Below are 18,955 nucleotides of genomic sequence, written 5' to 3'. Positions count from 1 at the left end.
GAATGAGTTTCAAACGTCCGATTTTAGCCACCTCGTCTTCTTACATTTAAGAAAAAAAAAAAAAAATTTCTGGAGAAGCAAAAAGCAAAAAAACTGGAGAAATCTGGTTTCATCCGCCATTAACGACCTCTCTCTCAAAGGTATCTAATGCGGAGATATCTAATTACATTATATATGTTGAGGAATCGTTTCATTATGTTTTTTCGAATTCTAAGATAAGAAGAAGAAGAAGATATGTGTATATTGCCTCACGAAACATCTCTTGTGTTTTGTATTATTTACTTGTCGGTGAAACTATGATTTGATGGCTTAATTTTTGAATCTCATTGTCTCGCTACATATTCTTTATTGAATTTGGTTTTCTTGGATGCGTTTCCCTGGGATTTGTGATCATTGATGTAGTTAAGTAGTTGCATTTTACATCTGTAGGCTTTTTTTTTGGTGAGCATGAGAAGAGTGTTTGGAGGAATTGTTACAGGCAAGTATGAGTAAATATTTTGTGGCCTTAAAAGCTGGTTTGATTCATTACTTTAGCTAGGAAATGGTGTTAATGTTGCAAAGGTTTTGTGTGTGTGTGTTTTTTTCAGATTTGTGTCCGTTGCGTAGTATGTACCAACCACTACAATCTAGGGGAAATTTGGTTATGTTGTTTAAAGGATGCAGACGCTTTGTGAGAACAACATGTCGAGTTTCAATCCCTGGTGGTGGTTCTTTTGGGGAATGAATCAAAAGCACCTCCTAGGTTTCTTAGGGATAAAAACATTGTTCCAGATGCTGATCCTCCCAATATGGAAGATATCCAAAAGTTATATCGACTTTTTGAGCAAAGGTTCATATTCCTTCACCATCTTTTCAGGCAGTGACCATTATGTGATTTGTAAATCTTTATGGCTTTCCTCTTCTCTCCTGCAGTTCGAGACTCACCATCTTGACCGGAGCTGGGATTAGCACAGAATGTGGAATCCCGGATTATAGAAGGTTTGAAAATGGCTTGTATTCTTTGTGCAGATGGTCTCAGTTTGATCAAGATTTTTGATTCACATGTCCTTTTCCTTACATCTGGTTACATCTGATGCAGTCCCAATGGAGCATATAGTTCTGGTTTCAAACCAATAACCCATCAGGTGATCTGAAGGCAAGATCTATGAAAATCTTTACGATGCTTAATGCAAACTTTGGGGTCATCTTATTGTTGTCTTAAATCTATTGTCGACAACCTGCTTCACAGGAATTTACTCGATCAAGCCGAGCTCGGAGGCGGTATTGGGCAAGGAGTTACGCTGGATGGAGGCGGTTCACTGCAGCACAACCAGGACCAGCTCATACTGCTTTAGCATCACTAGAGAAAGCTGGACGAATCAACTTTATGATCACTCAAAACGTTGACAGGTATATTGTACTAATCAGTTCCTTTTTTTGTGGGATCTCTGTTGGGTGTGAAGAATGTTGACTCTAAGCTCTAAGTTTTTAGGCTGCATCACCGTGCTGGAAGCGATCCACTTGAATTACATGGGACTGTATATACTGTTATGTGTTTAGATTGTGGCTTCTCTTTTCCCCGAGACTTGTTTCAGGATCAGCTAAAAGCTATCAATCCTAAGGTCAGTGTATACCATAACCCGAATCAACTGAATTAATAATGTATTATCTCGCAAAAGTTACAATGTTATTGTTTCTACTGTAGTGGGCTGAAGCAATAGAAAGTATTGATCATGGAGATCCAGGCTCTGAAAAGAGCGTTGGCATGAAACAGAGACCTGATGGAGATATTGAGATTGACGAAAAGTTTTGGGAAGAGGGTTTTCATATACCAGTATGTGAAAAGTGCCAAGGAGTCCTAAAACCCGATGTAAGCTCGACTATATGAGATAGAGACAAAGCAGTTTGGCACTGTTTCTTATTATGCGTTGGANGTATATGATGGGTACAAACCTGATGCAAGTAAGAGAAATCTGGATTTTGATTCTCCGGAGAAGAAGTAGAAGACGATTCGCCGGAGATGCTAAGAAATCGTCGGAGACGGAAGAGGGAACAACACGGTGGGTAGCAGCAAGTAGCAATTTAGGTTTCTGTTTTATTTCCTTTAACGACGTCGTTTTTGGTTAAGTGATAGTGAAACGATTTGACGGTGGATAATTGCGCAACGTGGCTACTTGCTCAGCCAGAATGAGTTTCAAACGTCCGATTTTAGCCACCTCGTCTTCTTACATTTAAGAAAAAAAAAAAAAAATTTCTGGAGAAGCAAAAAGCAAAAAAACTGGAGAAATCTGGTTTCATCCGCCATTAACGACCTCTCTCTCAAAGGTATCTAATGCGGAGATATCTAATTACATTATATATGTTGAGGAATCGTTTCATTATGTTTTTTCGAATTCTAAGATAAGAAGAAGAAGAAGATATGTGTATATTGCCTCACGAAACATCTCTTGTGTTTTGTATTATTTACTTGTCGGTGAAACTATGATTTGATGGCTTAATTTTTGAATCTCATTGTCTCGCTACATATTCTTTATTGAATTTGGTTTTCTTGGATGCGTTTCCCTGGGATTTGTGATCATTGATGTAGTTAAGTAGTTGCATTTTACATCTGTAGGCTTTTTTTTTGGTGAGCATGAGAAGAGTGTTTGGAGGAATTGTTACAGGCAAGTATGAGTAAATATTTTGTGGCCTTAAAAGCTGGTTTGATTCATTACTTTAGCTAGGAAATGGTGTTAATGTTGCAAAGGTTTTGTGTGTGTGTGTTTTTNAGTGTTCCAGCTCTTTAGGACAATGTCCAGATTCAAGTGAACTTTGGCAAGAGCAATGTAACATTTACATCTATATTGTTTATAATTTTATCAAATGAGNCCAACCACTACAATCTAGGGGAAATTTGGTTATGTTGTTTAAAGGATGCAGACGCTTTGTGAGAACAACATGTCGAGTTTCAATCCCTGGTGGTGGTTCTTTTGGGGAATGAATCAAAAGCACCTCCTAGGTTTCTTAGGGATAAAAACATTGTTCCAGATGCTGATCCTCCCAATATGGAAGATATCCAAAAGTTATATCGACTTTTTGAGCAAAGGTTCATATTCCTTCACCATCTTTTCAGGCAGTGACCATTATGTGATTTGTAAATCTTTATGGCTTTCCTCTTCTCTCCTGCAGTTCGAGACTCACCATCTTGACCGGAGCTGGGATTAGCACAGAATGTGGAATCCCGGATTATAGAAGGTTTGAAAATGGCTTGTATTCTTTGTGCAGATGGTCTCAGTTTGATCAAGATTTTTGATTCACATGTCCTTTTCCTTACATCTGGTTACATCTGATGCAGTCCCAATGGAGCATATAGTTCTGGTTTCAAACCAATAACCCATCAGGTGATCTGAAGGCAAGATCTATGAAAATCTTTACGATGCTTAATGCAAACTTTGGGGTCATCTTATTGTTGTCTTAAATCTATTGTCGACAACCTGCTTCACAGGAATTTACTCGATCAAGCCGAGCTCGGAGGCGGTATTGGGCAAGGAGTTACGCTGGATGGAGGCGGTTCACTGCAGCACAACCAGGACCAGCTCATACTGCTTTAGCATCACTAGAGAAAGCTGGACGAATCAACTTTATGATCACTCAAAACGTTGACAGGTATATTGTACTAATCAGTTCCTTTTTTTGTGGGATCTCTGTTGGGTGTGAAGAATGTTGACTCTAAGCTCTAAGTTTTTAGGCTGCATCACCGTGCTGGAAGCGATCCACTTGAATTACATGGGACTGTATATACTGTTATGTGTTTAGATTGTGGCTTCTCTTTTCCCCGAGACTTGTTTCAGGATCAGCTAAAAGCTATCAATCCTAAGGTCAGTGTATACCATAACCCGAATCAACTGAATTAATAATGTATTATCTCGCAAAAGTTACAATGTTATTGTTTCTACTGTAGTGGGCTGAAGCAATAGAAAGTATTGATCATGGAGATCCAGGCTCTGAAAAGAGCGTTGGCATGAAACAGAGGCCTGATGGAGATATTGAGATTGACGAAAAGTTTTGGGAAGAGGGTTTTCATATACCAGTATGTGAAAAGTGCCAAGGAGTCCTAAAACCCGATGTAAGCTCGACTATATGAGATAGAGACAAAGCAGTTTGGCACTGTTTCTTATTATGCGTTGGATTTATTGAAGGTAATTTTCTTTGGAGACAACATCCCGAAGGAAAGAGCTACTCAGGCAATGGAAGTTGCAAAACAGAGTGATGCATTACTCGTTTTGGGTTCATCATTAATGACAATGTCCGCTTTTCGCCTTATCAGGTAATGCTTGAGAATGATCTCATCCAGTTTTGGGTTTGCATCTCGTTAAGAATCTTTCTTTATATACCTTTTGCAGAGCTGCTCATGAGGCTGGTGCCATGACTGCAATTGTAAATATAGGGGAAACAAGAGCTGATGACCTTGTTCCATTGAAAATCAATGCTAGGGTTGGTGAGGTTAGAACATAACATACATCTCTTCCCTTTCCGTTAGCCTTGAAAATGCCTTAATAATCTGTCATTTTGTGATCTGTTTGGGCAGATATTGCACAGAGTTCTTGACGTGGGATCTCTCAGTGTTCCAGCTCTTTAGGACAATGTCCAGATTCAAGTGAACTTTGGCAAGAGCAATGTAACATTTACATCTATATTGTTTATAATTTTATCAAATGAGTATTTATGTATTCCAGCACAATATCTCAAGTTGTAAATTCAACATCAAATAAAAGAGTAATCATTCTCAATTCCAGCCGAATCTTTTCTGAACCAAAAGTGATAGATTCGATACATCAACTAATTGCAGTTCTGAAAAACAAAACCAAAAGAACAACCTAAGCCATCTTCCAATAGAGTTACTATACAAGCTTTAAAACCTAAGAAGGGTCAGAGAGAGCCTTATAGATATCCTCCTCATGGTTCCGAAGATTGTTCCACTGCATTAAGAAAAAGGTTATGTGCCCAGAGTTCTTGACATTGGTTCGATCAGTGTCCCAGCTCTTAAGACAAGGTCCGGATCAATCAAGAGGTATGTAACAATGTAACAGTTTCGACCTTATCTTGTTAACAGATATTCCAGTAACGTATTTAAGTTGTAAACAGCAAATAAAAGAGCAATCATTCTTAATGCCAACCAAAGCTTGTCTTAACCAAAAGTTATAATAGTCAATACACCAACTAATTCGAAGCACAGAACAACCAAAACACCTGAGCCATCTTCTAATAGACGTACAACCAATTATACAAGTTTTGAAAACCTAAGAAAGGTCAGAGAGAGCCTTCTCGATATCCTCTGCGTGGTTCCGAAGAGTGTTCCACTGCATTAAGGGAAAGTTGTGTAATAAGCAAATAACAAGAAAACAGAAACAATTCTGGTAGACATAAACAATGGGAGACAGATGTGAATACCTGATCCACGCTTAGAGAGATACCTGCAACGTATAACAGAAATAGAGATAATCTTGTTAATACATGATTACGCAAAGAAGGCAAACTAAAATAGCTGTCCACAGAGAGAGATATGAGGTATTGCAAATCATTTATCAAAACTTTTTCATGTTAAAGAACTACTACAACCTAAAAAAAACAAAACGATGACATTGAAAAGAAAACACTCTGCACCATCTCCTCTCATACTTGGCAGTTAGAAGCACATAAACACTCTCAATCAGCAGAATAACCTCTTATAGTAAAGCCCTACGATCTGCAATTATAAAATCCTAACTAGATGCAGAAACTTAACAAAGCAAAACAGTTACGAAAGATAATACAAAAGACTATGGATATGAGGGAACACATTACTAGCAATGGTGAATTATGAGAGCAAGAGGAACACACACAAGAAGATAGTTAAAAACAAAAGTTTACCTTTCTTCCCAGGTAAAGTTTTACCGTCCTTGACATAAAACTCACGAATGTCAATCCAAATCTTCCCATTCCAATTCCTCACAGAGACTCTCCTATTCTTAGATATCTGAATGTACACCCCAAACAAACCATCATAAACCCTAATTCAATTAAAAACCCTAAAATTGAGCAAAACCTATTAACAAAATCAAAACTTGATCGAAACCCTTAAAAGCTCACTGCTACTAGAGTAGATAACGAAATGCTATTGGAAAGACAGAGAGAGAGAGAGAGAGAGAGAGAGTAGTCAAACGTTGCAGACGACGATGTCGTCAGACTCGTCGGAGGAGTCTGCTGGCTTTGCGACTTTCTTAGCCGACGCGTGGGCTTCAGATTCGTCATCCGATGCTCTGACATCATCGTCTTTCCTTTTTCCTCTCGAAGACATTTTCTCCAACTATAAAAAACCAAACCCAAAACGCTCTTTTCAGACCAGAGTAAACTCGCACTAATCAAAACAACGAGAAATTACAAAAAGTTAAACAAGAGAAGACACACCTGGTCGTGACGCTGCAACGGGTTCCTCAGAGAAAGCAAAAAGCACTCTTCTACTGCGAAATCGATTTGAGAGAGGGATTCTGAAGGACAAATGATGAAACGCCGTCTCGTTCTCTTCTCGCTGTATTTATTATGTTAATGCGTTCACCGATCACGCGCTGTTGTACCGCGTGTGATAAAATTAGAACTGTGACATGTATAATTCAGAACGCTTTAATAAAACTAAACCGTGGGTTTGAGAAAACGCGCGGCCAAATCTTAAAACGTGGGATCTTTTTTTAGCTTTGCGGTTTCGGCAGTTTGCACTTTGCACCGGAAAATTAAAATAAAAAAAAATAAAAAAAAAGATTTGGACTTTGGTTTGAAATCGCGAAGCCCTTGACAAGAAATCTCTCCCACTTGTGAAGCTTTTTGGTGGGATAAAGTGACTAGATGGGGAATTTGTTCGTGAAGAAACCAAAGATCACGGAGGTTGATCGAGCGATTCTCTCTCTTAAAACCCAAAGACGCAAACTTGGTCAATATCAGCAACAGGTTCTTGATTCCTTCGCATTTCTAGGGTTTTTAACCTTGCTCGAATTAGGTCTGTTTCTGGAATCTGAGATTGAAAGTGTAGTTTTGATTCACCGTAGGTCATGTAGGGGGGGNGGGGGGGGGGATAAAGGTTAGTGAATTTTAAGCTATTTGCCTTGTATCCGATGTGTATGAAACAATTAAAGGTGTTGGGTGATGAAGAAGTTGCCTTCAGAATTCATCTTGGATCCAAATTTTGATTCTTATTATGTCAGGCTTATGATAGTTTTAATTATGGGTTGCTAGATAGTGAGTTCGATAGCTGAGAAATGGAATGCAAATGCTGTGTTCTTTCTTGTTGATCTTTAAGCTTTACCTTCTTTCTCTTTAAACTCTTCTTTCTTTTTTTAAACCTTTTTTTTTTTAGCTTGAGAAAGTAATTGAAGCTGAGAAGCAAGCTGCGAGAGACTTAATCCGTGAGAAGCGAAAAGATAGGGCTTTGTTAGCACTGAAGAAGAAGCGGACGCAAGAAGACTTGCTGAAGCAAGTAGATCAGTGGGTCATCAATGTCGAACAACAAGTAAAAACTTACTTGACCCCCTTCATAGCATTTCGCTGTTTCCATTGCATAACTTGATGATAGCTGATTTTGTCTTGTGAAAAAAAATCTGAAAGAGCATATTATGAACCTGTCGTTATGTCTCTCAGTTGGCAGATATTGAACTTACAAGCAAGCAGAAGGCAGTCTTTGAGAGCCTAAAGCAAGGTAATAGTGCAATTAAGGCCATTCAGAGCGAGGTCAACCTTGATGATGTTCAAAAACTAATGGATGACACTGCCGAGGCCAAGGCTTATCAGGATGTGAGTTAATAATGAACGTTAATCATGTGTCACATTAGTCGAGCTTCTCCTTGTTTGTTTCTTTCATGTTCGTGAGAGTATTCTTTTGCTTTATCTAACTATCAAACACTTGGATTTTAGGAACTGAGTGCCATATTAGGTGAGAAACTATCAGCAGAAGATGAAGAAGAGATCTTAGCAGAATTCGACAACCTAGAAAGTCAGGTATGTTACATAATGGGTTCTCTTGTTTCTCAGATTCAAAATTTTCCTGCATTTTAGGACCATATATTGTTGTGCCTATTGACATCTACTTTGTTACTTCCTGAATAGAGTCAAATTTTAATGTTTGTTTGTTTGTTGTTTGTTTAAAGCTCATTGATGAAGATATGCCTGAAGTGCCTAAGACAGAGCTCGTGCCTGAAGAACCTGAGAAATTGGATCTCCCTGATGTGCTAACAAAAGCACCGATCGCTTCCAATGCAGAAAGCACTCCAACAAAAAGAAAAGGTGTTTGTAATGTTTGTACAAGTAACAGTTGTTTGGTACAAAGAACCTTTAACTCAGACATGCTTTCTGTTTTTGCAGTTCTTGAAGAACCTTTGGATGCTTGATTTAGAAGTGAAGAATTCTGATCGAGTACTACATAGCCATGGGTTATATATAGAAATCATTCTTTGGAAACTTTTGCTTCTGGGCTCTTGAAAGCTCCTTTGTGTATTCTCTTCTTACTTCTGCAGCTTGTAAAGCACCAAGTTCATGGAGTCTCCTTTGTTTCTGAACATGCGAAAGTTTGGAAAAAAGATAGCTAGTTAGACTAAGTATTGGTAAATACATGGTCAGACATGCTAAATATACTATTGTATACTCAACTACACAAAGTATATGTATTACATGGCCACATGCATAAACTATATGACGTTATGCGGTCAACATCATAGACATCTAATTCAGTACATCGGTTGATTGACTCCGGCGAAGACCGACGTTGACTCCGGCGAAGACCAACGTTGACTCCAGCGTTGACTAACACTTAAAAAAAAATCTAAATTAAAAAATATATATTATTATAGTAAATTATTTATGGGTTTTCATGATTAAAATAAATTTTCTATTCAATATCCAAATATTTTTTATATATCTCTAATATATTCAATCTTATAATTAATTACTTTTTATTTTTCAAGCTAAAGTAAATAGTTAAATAAAAATAATTTATAATTATTTTCAAGATAAAAAAATCATTTATAATAATCTTCAAGATATAAAATCATTTATAATGATTTTCAAGATATAAAAACAATTTATAATTATTTTCAAGATATATATATATATATATATATATATATATATATAAATCTCCCATAATCAGATTATTTAATTACTACAAAATCAATAAAATCAAATTCAACTACTTTCATTAGAAAATAATATGCAAAATATTGAGTATATGACTCTTTACTCTAAATTTTGCATGGTAAATGTTATATAAAATTATACACTCTTTACTTTAAAATTTACATACTCAAAATAACATATAAACAACAAAAAATTAACAATATTTACTTTTAACATATGAACATTTTCATTTTTACTCTCTTTTACATAATTACAATATGTTAAATTAATTTTTAGAATTTTTTTTTAAGGTTTGGGTTCTCTATATTACATTTAGGATATATTTAGGAAATATATTTAAAATATCTTTAGATATTGAATTAACATATAAACAACAACAAAAGAAATTCACAATATTTACTTTTAACATATGAACAATTACAATATATTAAATTAATTTTTAGAATTTTTTTTAAGGTTTGGGTTCTCTAGTTTACATCTAAGATATATTTAGGATATATATAAAAATAATTAGATATTGAATAGAATATTTTTTAATTAATAAAAACCATAAATGATTTAATATAATAATTTCTTATTTTTAATTTTTAATTTTAGAAATTTTTTTTGGTCAACACCGGTCTTCACCGAAATTAATCAATCAGTGTACCAGATTGTATGTCTATGGTGTTGAACACATGATGTCATATAGTTCATGTATGTGACCATGTAATACATATACTTCGTGTAGTTGAGTATACAATAATATAGTTAGTATGTGATCATGTATTCACCAATCCTTCGTTGTAGCTAGGCATCTTTAATTAGCCATCTTTTTTAGAAAGTTTGAATGACGTTATCATAGAATTTTCTAATTTTTTTGTTATCAAAATTTCAAAACCAAAGGAAAATTAAATTATAAATTGAGTTTGAACCAAACCGTATTAAAACTGATACAAAATTAAACCGGGTTTTTATTTTAATCTAATTAAAGTTACATCTTACACCAAAGACATAATAAACCAAAGAAAAATAAGCGATACGGTACACCGATCAAATCTCTCGATCTGGGGTTTTGCAAAGCTTTTATAGGGTTTAAGAGCTATGGCTCTCTAAGCTTCATTTCACCGTGTTCATAGACGACTTTGTCTAACTTCCAGGTACCTGTTTCGTTTCGTTTCGTTCTTATTATGCTGAGAATAGAGATAAGATCCATTGGGTTTGTTTATGCTTTTGAAGAAGATTAAAGAAAGGAATTTTATTATTTGTGATTTGTCTGTGCCTGTGACTTCTGGGGTTTTGTAGCCATTAGATCTCCTAGATGCCTAGAAAGTGTTTGTGCAAATGCCTCAGAGATGGTTGATTTCAATTTTACTGTGTTTCGTTTCATAGATCTCGCCCCCCATCGATCTGGTTTCGAGGGTTTGTGCAAAGTTTTAAGATTTCCTACTTCTTTTGGTTGTAATTTCCTCAAATCGTAAGAACTTGTAGATCCTTAAGTTTCAGAAGTAAAATGGATATGAAATTTCCCAACTTCCTTATGACTTTTGTAGTTTTTTTTTTTTTTTTTTTAAATGATCTTAGTTTGTTTCATTTCATGAGCTCAATATAGATTCTACCGTTTGAAGCATTTCATTGCTTTGAGATTTCAAAACAAAAGTATTAATCCTCTGACATGAACTGTTCTTGCCAGTTCTTGCTAATTAGCAGTTTTTTTTATTCAATTTTGTAGTTAGGGACTGAACTTGGCCTTTATTATTTCCTTTCTTCGATATATATTTACTTTCCTTGCCACTAGTCTACATTCTTCTGCATGATCAAAGCTCTTCTTCTTGCTTTATATCTTTCCTTTTTTTTGTTTCTTTGTTCCGCTTCAGATTTAGTCAGAGAGCTGATTTGCGATTTGAGATGGCGACGACAGAGCAGAGTGGAGTAGAAGATCAGGAAAACCAACCAAACCAAGTGGCTCCTGGTTTTGTAGGTGCAATTGAAGAACAATACAAGAAACTGAGAGATCACGCCGAAGCTTATCCATATGTTTGGGGTTCTTATGCAGTTGTCTACGGCGGTCTTTTCCTTTGGACAGCTTATAGATGGAGGAAGCTGAGGAGAACCGAGGATCGAGTTCGTGGTCTTCAGACAAAACTCCGGAAACTCGTTGAAGATGAACAATCAGCAGTAGCAGCTTCTAAATCTGCTCAATCAATGGACAAGTCATCTTCAGTCTCTGACAAGAAAACGTCTTAATCAGTAGTTTAGACTCAAAACCATTGCCTCTGTTAGAATTTTGACGAGGTTAGTTTCTTCCAACCGAATCAATATGTCCCGGGTTCAATCCGTTTTGTCAGAGTATTTTTGTTGTTTATCCACATAAAATTCATGTACATGAATGAAGAAGAAGAAGAAGATAAAACTTTGCAATGTTGAACCGCTAAGAAGTCATGTTAAGCGTTGTTGTTCTAGCAGACAGGCTTTAACAATTCAATTCCTTAAACCTCGATTATTTGTTTTCATTTACGTTTGTGTATCTATGCTGGAACAACCGAATTGACATTACTGGTTTAGCTCTGTTTTATTTAATCTTATAGTTTTAGTAGTATATCATTCGTAAACAAAAAACATACATTTTGATGTACATAGATGAAAGAGAAGAAAACGCAGAAATGATGAAACGCTAAAAAGTTATGTTAAGCGTTGTTGTTCTAACAGACGGAGTTCCTGGTGCAGTGTAAGGCTCCAGCTGAACTTGTGAGTTCTTTAACGGTTTTAGCGTTTGCGACTGTGAACCTTTGATCTGGGCCGTAATTAGGCCGTGCTTTTCCAACACCTTTGTCTAGGCCGAAACAAGCTCCATTCTCGAAGTAATCATTCACTGAGTAAAATTTCCATTGCATTTGGTCTCCTTGGCTATGTTTCTTCCAAGTTATCTACAAGAAGTACAAATTCATATGTTAGATTAGATATGCAAAAAAAGTACAATGTGTTGTGTGTTTTTTACGTTTGTGATTTACGACTTGAAACGCACCTCTTTGCGTCCAGATTTTGGCGCGACGAAGTAGTTTGACTCACTCTTCACACGAGGGCTCATGCTTCCTCCAATTGCATATTGAGTCCATCCTTGGTAATAGTTATTAGCAACATGAGCATATCCATATCTAATTCTGCATATATTAACATAGCTTATCATCAAAATCAGAAATGAAATTAACAATATATGGATAATTGATTAGTCTAAGCTTTTTAATATTTCACTTTTGTACCTTGGCATTCTCTGGTTGCAATTAGGACCAAAGTGGTTAAACACAACAGTGACTTTCATGTCTTTGTCTCTTACATAGCCATCCTCGTGTCCAAGAAGCATGACCTTGTCTTGGTTCCTAAACCAATTGTTCGACACTGTGACATCAGTAGTCCCTCGTGTGACGTCTAGAAGACCGTCTTCACAATCATAGAGCGTGTTGTGGTCGATCCATACTTTCTTAGCCGTGACCAATCTAATCGCATCGCCGTCCACTTTTCCAAGTTGAATGATCTTTGAGTCTGGTCCCATCACTGAGCTTGGTGGATGAGCTTTACAATCATGGATCTTAAGTCCATGAATGATCACATCTGTGGCTTTGTAGACTATGAGACAAGCGGGACCCGAGATATGAACACTAGCACCTCGGCCATCGAGTGTCGTGAAGCTGCTGAGTAGAAGTGGTTTATGAAGCTTGATCTTCATGTTTCTCTTGAATGTGATCCATTTTTTACCTTTGACGAGTGTTGCTCCGTATCTTAGGGTTCCAGGTTTTGGATTCAGAGGATCATCAGAAGGGTCGGTTACTTTGTACTGTGCGACTCCTTTACCGATATTTCCTGTCATTTTCCCGGCAAATCCGNATTCTCGAAGTAAGCATTCACTGAGTAGAACTTCCATTGCATTTGGTCTCCTTGGCTATGTTTCTTCCAAGTTATCTACAAGAAGTACAAATTCATATGCTAGATGAGATATGCTACAAAAAAAAAAAACAATGTGTTGTGTGTTTTTTGCGTTTGTGATTTTACGACTTGAAACGCACCTCTTTGCGTCCAGATTTTGGCGCGACGAAGTAGTTTGACTCACTCTTCACACGAGGGCTCATGCTTCCTCCAATTGCATATTGAGTCCATCCTTGGTAATAGTTATTAGCAACATGAGCATATCCATATCTAATTCTGCATATATTAACATAGCTTATCATCAAAATCAGAAATGAAATTAACAATATATGGATAATTGATTAGTCTAAGCTTTTTAATATTTCACTTTTGTACCTTGGCATTCTCTGGTTGCAATTAGGACCAAAGTGGTTAAACACAACAGTGACTTTCATGTCTTTGTCTCTTACATAGCCATCCTCGTGTCCAAGAAGCATGACCTTGTCTTGGTTCCTAAACCAATTGTTCGACACTGTGACATCAGTAGTCCCTCGTGTGACGTCTAGAAGACCGTCTTCACAATCATAGAGCGTGTTGTGGTCGATCCATACTTTCTTAGCCGTGACCAATCTAATCGCATCGCCGTCCACTTTTCCAAGTTGAATGATCTTTGAGTCTGGTCCCATCACTGAGCTTGGTGGATGAGCTTTACAATCATGGATCTTAAGTCCATGAATGATCACATCTGTGGCTTTGTAGACTATGAGACAAGCGGGACCCGAGATATGAACACTAGCACCTCGGCCATCGAGTGTCGTGAAGCTGCTGATTAGAAGCGGTTTATGAAGCTTGATCTTCATGTTTCTCTTGAATGTGATCCATTTTTTACCTTTGACGAGTGTTGCTCCGTATCTTAGGGTTCCAGGTTTTGGATTCAGAGGATCATCAGAAGGGTCGGTTACTTTGTACTGTGCGACTCCTTTACCGATATTTCCTGTCATTTTCCCGGCAAATCCGACTGAACACCGGGCAAGCTGATTGCGGGTTCTACGCCAATGTGGGTTTGGTCGCCAACATTTGTCCATCACATTAAGTTTCGTGGCCTCCAAAACATTTGCGACAAACAAAACGATCAAGAGTTGAACCAACGCGATATTCAAGAACCTAGCCATGATTCTTGATACAAGATGTGTATCAAGATATTCAAGAAGAAGTGAAAAAGGTTGAGATGATGATTGCAAGCTGTGTTGTGTTTGATGATTTGTGTACTACTGATGGAGTTTATATATCCGAGTGGTCTAGTTTGTTTTCATTTAACCAAAAAAGAGAGTTGGTTTTATGTTTTCTATTTAGTGTGAGTTCTTAAAGAACTTAAGAAGTTGTAAGTTGCAACAACTTAATGCAAACTTCTAAAAGTAAAACAGAAATAGTAGAACTGTTAATTTTCTGTTAGAGCCACTCGTTTTTTCTCTTCGCTTGCTATATTTAGTATTGAGATGTTGAGTTTATATGATTCGTATTTCGTAGCGTGTTATTTCGATTCCAAAAACGAATATATTCGGTTTTGATATTTTCTACAAGTATCGTATCAACAGTTCTTACAGCTACATATGCCTATTGATTTATAGAAATCACAGGTCTTGATTAATATATAACAAGTGCATCTTCTTACGAATATGTGTTGAAACTTCCACCAAACTCGGTTATATATTAGAATATATGAACACATGACCCGATTAATAAAGTCATCTTCGTCTTCTTTCGTTTACTTCTTTCTTGTTTCGATGACTTATGAGAAGGAGCTTGCTGCGGCTAAGAAAGCCGTCTCTCTTGCAGTCCGTCTCAGCCAGGTTAGTAACCACATATGTCTATCTATAACCAGTACTTATAGAGAAAGCTTTCTTAAAGACAGACTTTTTTTTTTTTTTGGAATTGTGGGGTTGACTAGGAAGTGCAGAAGTCTCTGTTGCAATCAGACGTACGGTCAAAATCTGATAAAAGTCCAGTTACAGCTGCTGATTACGGTTAACTCAATTTCACAATTCTTTTGTCAATCGGTTCTGATTTTGCATAACAAGACCGGTCAACTTGGTCCAACCAACCAGTCCTTACTGACCAAACTTATTGATAAATGCAGGATCCCAAGCTGTGATCAGTCATGTATTAAAGAGAGAACTTCACCCTGAACAATTATACTTAGTTGCAGAAGAGGTAGCTTAATTTATGAGCGGTCTCTCTTATAAACATTTAAATTACACACACACAAAAACTAAATCGTTCTCTGTTACATATCTTTTTGCGGAATGCAGAAGATCTGAAAAAAGATGGCGCCGAGGAATTTCTAGAAAGCATCACTAAGCTTGTGAACAATGCTTTAGCTTCTGATGATTCTTACGCCAACTCTTCTCTTTCAGTGGAAGATGTCAGGAAGGCAATAGACCACGGGAGGTCACAAGGCGGTTCCAGTGGCCGCCATTGGATTCTTGATCCTGTTGATGGAACCAGAGGGTGAGAAGTCTAGAAACTCATTATAGAAAAAACTTCTCTTTATTTTTGCTCTACGCTGCAGATTCTGGTTCATAGGTTTGTAAAAGGAGAGGAGTATGATGTAGCATTGTCTTTGCTTGTGGAAGGCAAAGTAGTGCTCGGTGTCCTGGCTTGCCCTAAAATTGAGAATCACAAGTCTGCTTCTTCGGGTTAAGTCAGATGCCTTTTCTTTGCTACAGAGGGAGAAGGAGCTTATGTGCAGTCGCTTGAAGGCGACTCTCATCCTCCAGAGAAGGTATCATCACCATATGATGTCCTTAGCCTTGTTTTTCTCTTTCTTTATCCTTAAAACAGAGTCAAGAAAGTGTGTTTAATAGGTGCAAGTGAGCAATATTGAGAATCCTCAAGAAGCAACCTTTGTCGAATCATCTCATAAACCGATCCCCATCCATAGTTCCATTGCCAAAGTATAACATCTTTTGATTATGCCTAGAGCCTGACCTAGCATATATATAATTCTTTGTTGCTAATACTTGCTCTCTTTACGGTAAGCAGAAACTTGGGATCAAAGCTCCACCTCTAAGAATCCATAGTCAAGTGAAGTACGCAGCTCTAGCTCGAGGAGACGCAGAGATCTACTTGCGTTTCACTCTCAAAGGGTACCGTGAGAACATATGGAACCATGCTGCTGGGGCAATCATCACTACAGGTATTATTGCATAAAAACTTTTACTCTAAAGCACATTACACAGCAAAGTTTATTACAAAGTCAGTCACAACCTCTCTAAACAGTTGATGAGGTGCAGTTTCAAGTTTACCTAGTCTTGCCTTGTGCAGAAGCTGGAGGTGTTGTTTGCGATGCTGATGGGAATCCTCTGGACTTCTCTAAAGGAAAACATCTTGAACACTCAACAGGGATCGTGGTCAGCACTGGGAAGCTCATGCCACAGCTCTTGAAGGCCATCAGAGAATCCATGGAAGAGGAGATGCTTTCTCTCTGAGACATAACTGAAATGAAACTGTAATATATGTACTGTCTGAAATGGGTATCTGGTGTATATAACACATTGGGCTGTCGTGTACTGCCTAATACTGAAGAAGTTTGTGCTCAATCAAAGACGTTGTAAGCTTTTGAATAATGGTCTTGATTTCAATAAATATTTCAATACACAGTAGACAATGGCTTACATTTTACTACATAAAGCATTTAATTTGAATCTACCTAAAGAGGAACATCTGATGGATAATCTTGTGGGTGACTTTTGATGGTCTGCCTCACCTGACGCTCCTGTTCCCTGAGGTTAAGAGGAGGAACATCGTAGACATCCGAGAACATGTTCTCAAGATTCGGTTTCTCAGTCTTCTCTGCAACCCTGAGCGCTTCTAACATCTGTTTACAAGGATAAAAAACAATCCAATGTTACAGCATATATAAACCCTATATGCTTCTTATACAATGCTCATGATCCAGGTTTTTTTTAATTGTAGTTACCTCTTTCTTGACTCTGCTTCTCAGATCTGATTCCTCTTCATCACTCCACCAGCCGCTACTTTCAATCCATGTCCTAAACCTAGAAAGTGGGTTTCTAGCTTTGTTCCACCACTCTATCTCATCTGCAGAGCGGTACCTAGTGGAATCATCTGATGTTGAATGGTGTCCTACGCGGTATGTTAAGGCCTAACAGCATAAAACAAAGGATTTGAAACTTAATTTGTGTGTTTGTTGTTACTTGTAATATTTACAACAGAATGACATCAAGATAACCTCAATCAAGATTGGCCTCTCTTCACTAATTGCCATTTCACGAGCAGTATGCACCGCACTGTACATTGCAAGCGCGTCATTTCCATCCACACGTATACTTCGAATACCATAAGCACGGCCTTTGACCACTAGACCATCACCTGTTGGCCATTGTGTTTGCAAATCGAAAAGACTTTTTAAGAAAAAAACAAATTAAATGAATGTAAATGATACAAAGGAATAAGAAAAGGAGTTACTTCGGAACTGATCTGAGGTGGGAGTACTGATCGCCCATCCATTGTTCCGGCAAATGAATAACACAGGAGCTTCCATAACCGCTGCAAAATTCAAAGCAGCATGGAAGTCTCCCTAGCAAAAACATCATTTCAATCAGCCACCAAAGAGTTATCAGTTTCAGAATTTAATTCATAGTGATGCAGAAAATATGAAAGGCTCTAGAAAAATGCAAACAAAGATACTAGATTCACCTCACTCGAGCCACCGTCGCCAAAATATGTGACTGCACATGCATCCTTCTTGTCCATCTTTAAGGAATAAGCAGCACCAACCGCGTTTGGCAACTGCGTACTGGAGACAAAATATAGAATCAGTAAGACAAAACATGAAACATAAGCAAGAGAATCTATAAGAATATAAAAGAGTTTAGAGAAAAGAGGATCTCAGGCCATACGCAATTGTCGCTGAAACGGTGAAGTAATTGAGCTTGTTAGAGCCATAGTGGACTGGCATCTGCCTGCCTTTCCCATTATCAGATTTGTTCCCAAAACACTGGTTTGCAAATTCTTGAAGCGTAAAACCACGCCACAATAGCACACCAGGCTCTCTGTACTGCAAGGTACAACAACAAAAAAAAGACAGCGTAATCTATCTATCTTCCATTTTCTTACATGAATTCATTAAAGTTTCCCTACAGTCAGAAGCTTTCAACTATGAACTAACAGTATGTAAACAGGGTCAATGCAGGACAATGTAGCAACAGGATACATAATATGAGAGAGAGAGAGAGAGAGAGAGAGAGCATGTATCATAAGATGAACTGATTTAAAAAAACCTGAGGAAAGATAACATCTTGAGGAGAGAGAGCTGCGGCTGATGCAATATTAATGGCCTCTTCACCGATGGTAGTAGCGTAAAAGGAAAGTCTGCCTTGTCTTTGAGCTTCGTAAAAGATGTTATCCATTATTTGAAGAGTAACCATATCGCTATACATCTTCACCGCAACTTCCTCACTAACCTTAAGACGNAAAAAAAAAAAAAAAAAAAAAAACCTTTTACTCAAAGAGTATATTTAGAATTCACCAAACAAAGGAAAAGATTAATTAATTCTTTTTATCATGTCAACCTGAACAAAGTGGCTGTTGGTGATAAGTTGGCCATTGTCATCAAGAACACGGTAGCAAGGTACACGCTCTTTACTGGATTCTGATATGAATTGAATCTCAGGTGTAAAAGCAACCTTCCCTCCAGGAAAATCCATGACCTGAACATTAAAGGTCCATCCATCCATACAGCATGATTTAAAAAAAGAAAAGTAGCAAAATTTCTGACATCTATCAGAGTGATGTGTTCTAAATCGTTTATTTCTTTAAACAGTTACCAGTGATCTTTAGAGTGGACCATGAAAATAAGAGTTGCAAAGTTATTAGATTCCATATTACTATACTTACATCAGTGATTAATTAAAGTGAAAAAAAAAAAAAAAAAAAA

The 18,955-nt window shown here is 37.3% G+C and overlaps 6 protein-coding genes and 3 pseudogenes across 7 annotated transcripts in view; 5 read left to right on the top strand and 4 right to left on the bottom strand.

Moving 5' to 3' along the window:
• LOC104708196 lies at positions 63-1,885 on the top strand (annotated as a pseudogene).
• On the top strand, positions 3,190-4,753 carry LOC104708197 (annotated as a pseudogene).
• Positions 5,097-6,522, bottom strand: LOC104708195 (RNA polymerase II transcriptional coactivator KIWI). 2 transcript variants are annotated; one of them, XM_010424717.2, is made up of 5 exons: positions 6,406-6,522; positions 6,161-6,304; positions 5,869-5,974; positions 5,410-5,432; positions 5,097-5,318 (listed from the first exon to the last, which is right to left on the bottom strand). In XM_010424717.2, the coding sequence occupies exons 2-5, from the start codon at positions 6,293-6,295 to the stop codon at positions 5,259-5,261; spliced, it is 324 nt and encodes a 107-aa protein (XP_010423019.1). In that variant the 5' UTR covers positions 6,296-6,304; positions 6,406-6,522; the 3' UTR covers positions 5,097-5,258. The 2 variants fall into 2 exon arrangements, with proteins under 2 accessions (XP_010423019.1, XP_019084444.1); XM_019228899.1 differs by lacking the exon at positions 6,406-6,522 and having other exon boundaries at positions 5,869-6,008; positions 6,161-6,264.
• LOC104708194 (vacuolar protein sorting-associated protein 20 homolog 2-like) lies at positions 6,659-8,614 on the top strand. The gene is made up of 6 exons (XM_010424716.2): positions 6,659-6,939; positions 7,346-7,498; positions 7,627-7,779; positions 7,900-7,983; positions 8,133-8,268; positions 8,347-8,614. Exons 1-6 carry the CDS (start codon positions 6,838-6,840, stop codon positions 8,370-8,372), a joined length of 654 nt encoding a protein of 217 aa, XP_010423018.1. The 5' UTR covers positions 6,659-6,837; the 3' UTR covers positions 8,373-8,614.
• On the top strand, positions 10,974-11,596 carry LOC104708192. Its single transcript, XM_010424715.2, has one exon. The coding sequence runs from the start codon at positions 11,005-11,007 to the stop codon at positions 11,341-11,343; it is 339 nt and encodes a 112-aa protein (XP_010423017.1). The 5' UTR covers positions 10,974-11,004; the 3' UTR covers positions 11,344-11,596.
• LOC104708191 (pectate lyase 1-like) lies at positions 11,751-12,961 on the bottom strand. Its single transcript, XM_010424714.2, has 3 exons — positions 12,357-12,961; positions 12,122-12,257; positions 11,751-11,923 (listed from the first exon to the last, which is right to left on the bottom strand). Exons 1-3 carry the CDS (start codon positions 12,959-12,961, stop codon positions 11,771-11,773), a joined length of 894 nt encoding a protein of 297 aa, XP_010423016.1. The 3' UTR covers positions 11,751-11,770.
• LOC104709867 (pectate lyase 1-like) lies at positions 13,140-14,173 on the bottom strand. Its single transcript, XM_019228829.1, has 2 exons — positions 13,393-14,173; positions 13,140-13,293 (listed from the first exon to the last, which is right to left on the bottom strand). Exons 1-2 carry the CDS (start codon positions 14,166-14,168, stop codon positions 13,140-13,142), a joined length of 930 nt encoding a protein of 309 aa, XP_019084374.1. The 5' UTR covers positions 14,169-14,173.
• LOC104708189 lies at positions 14,637-16,658 on the top strand (annotated as a pseudogene).
• The window catches only part of LOC104708190 (2-oxoisovalerate dehydrogenase subunit alpha 2, mitochondrial-like), a 2,994-nt gene continuing 646 nt past the window's right edge, over positions 16,608-18,955 (bottom strand). Inside the window, exons 2-9 of the mRNA XM_010424713.2 lie at positions 18,591-18,728; positions 18,300-18,482; positions 17,919-18,076; positions 17,716-17,815; positions 17,485-17,596; positions 17,249-17,388; positions 16,976-17,161; positions 16,608-16,873 (exon numbers count right to left, since the gene is read on the bottom strand). Of these exons, the coding sequence (XP_010423015.1) occupies positions 16,706-16,873; positions 16,976-17,161; positions 17,249-17,388; positions 17,485-17,596; positions 17,716-17,815; positions 17,919-18,076; positions 18,300-18,482; positions 18,591-18,728 (1,185 nt within the window). The 3' untranslated portion in view covers positions 16,608-16,705. The remainder of the gene's footprint in view (positions 16,874-16,975; positions 17,162-17,248; positions 17,389-17,484; positions 17,597-17,715; positions 17,816-17,918; positions 18,077-18,299; positions 18,483-18,590; positions 18,729-18,955) is intronic.

This window comes from Camelina sativa, chromosome 8, assembly GCF_000633955.1.
Source record: "Camelina sativa cultivar DH55 chromosome 8, Cs, whole genome shotgun sequence".
Lineage (NCBI taxonomy): Eukaryota > Viridiplantae > Streptophyta > Magnoliopsida > Brassicales > Brassicaceae > Camelina > Camelina sativa.
Note: the sequence above shows the minus strand (reverse complement) of the source record. Positions and strands in the feature narration are given on the sequence as shown.

Bases quoted from the DNA above. Each gene is read 5' to 3' on its own strand.
- LOC104708195 (XM_019228899.1), bottom strand. From the start codon at position 6,264: ATGTCAGAGCATCGGATGACGAATCTGAAGCCCACGCGTCGGCTAAGA. The intron at 5,433-5,868 runs GTAAACTTTTGT...TATACGTTGCAG, and splicing joins AACTTTACCTGGGAAGAAAG to GTATCTCTCTAAGCGTGGAT. The intron at 5,319-5,409 runs GTATTCACATCT...CCCTTAATGCAG, and splicing joins TCTCTCTAAGCGTGGATCAG to TGGAACACTCTTCGGAACCA.
- LOC104708194 (XM_010424716.2), top strand. From the start codon at position 6,838: ATGGGGAATTTGTTCGTGAAGAAACCAAAGATCACGGAGGTTGATCGA. The intron at 7,780-7,899 runs GTGAGTTAATAA...CTTGGATTTTAG, and splicing joins AGGCCAAGGCTTATCAGGAT to GAACTGAGTGCCATATTAGG. The intron at 8,269-8,346 runs GTGTTTGTAATG...CTGTTTTTGCAG, and splicing joins CACTCCAACAAAAAGAAAAG to TTCTTGAAGAACCTTTGGAT.
- LOC104708192 (XM_010424715.2), top strand. From the start codon at position 11,005: ATGGCGACGACAGAGCAGAGTGGAGTAGAAGATCAGGAAAACCAACCA.
- LOC104708191 (XM_010424714.2), bottom strand. From the start codon at position 12,961: ATGACAGGAAATATCGGTAAAGGAGTCGCACAGTACAAAGTAACCGAC. The intron at 12,258-12,356 runs GTACAAAAGTGA...TAATATATGCAG, and splicing joins TGCAACCAGAGAATGCCAAG to AATTAGATATGGATATGCTC. The intron at 11,924-12,121 runs GTGCGTTTCAAG...GCCTAGACAAAG, and splicing joins CAAAATCTGGACGCAAAGAG to GTGTTGGAAAAGCACGGCCT.
- LOC104709867 (XM_019228829.1), bottom strand. From the start codon at position 14,168: ATGGCTAGGTTCTTGAATATCGCGTTGGTTCAACTCTTGATCGTTTTG. The intron at 13,294-13,392 runs GTACAAAAGTGA...TAATATATGCAG, and splicing joins TGCAACCAGAGAATGCCAAG to AATTAGATATGGATATGCTC.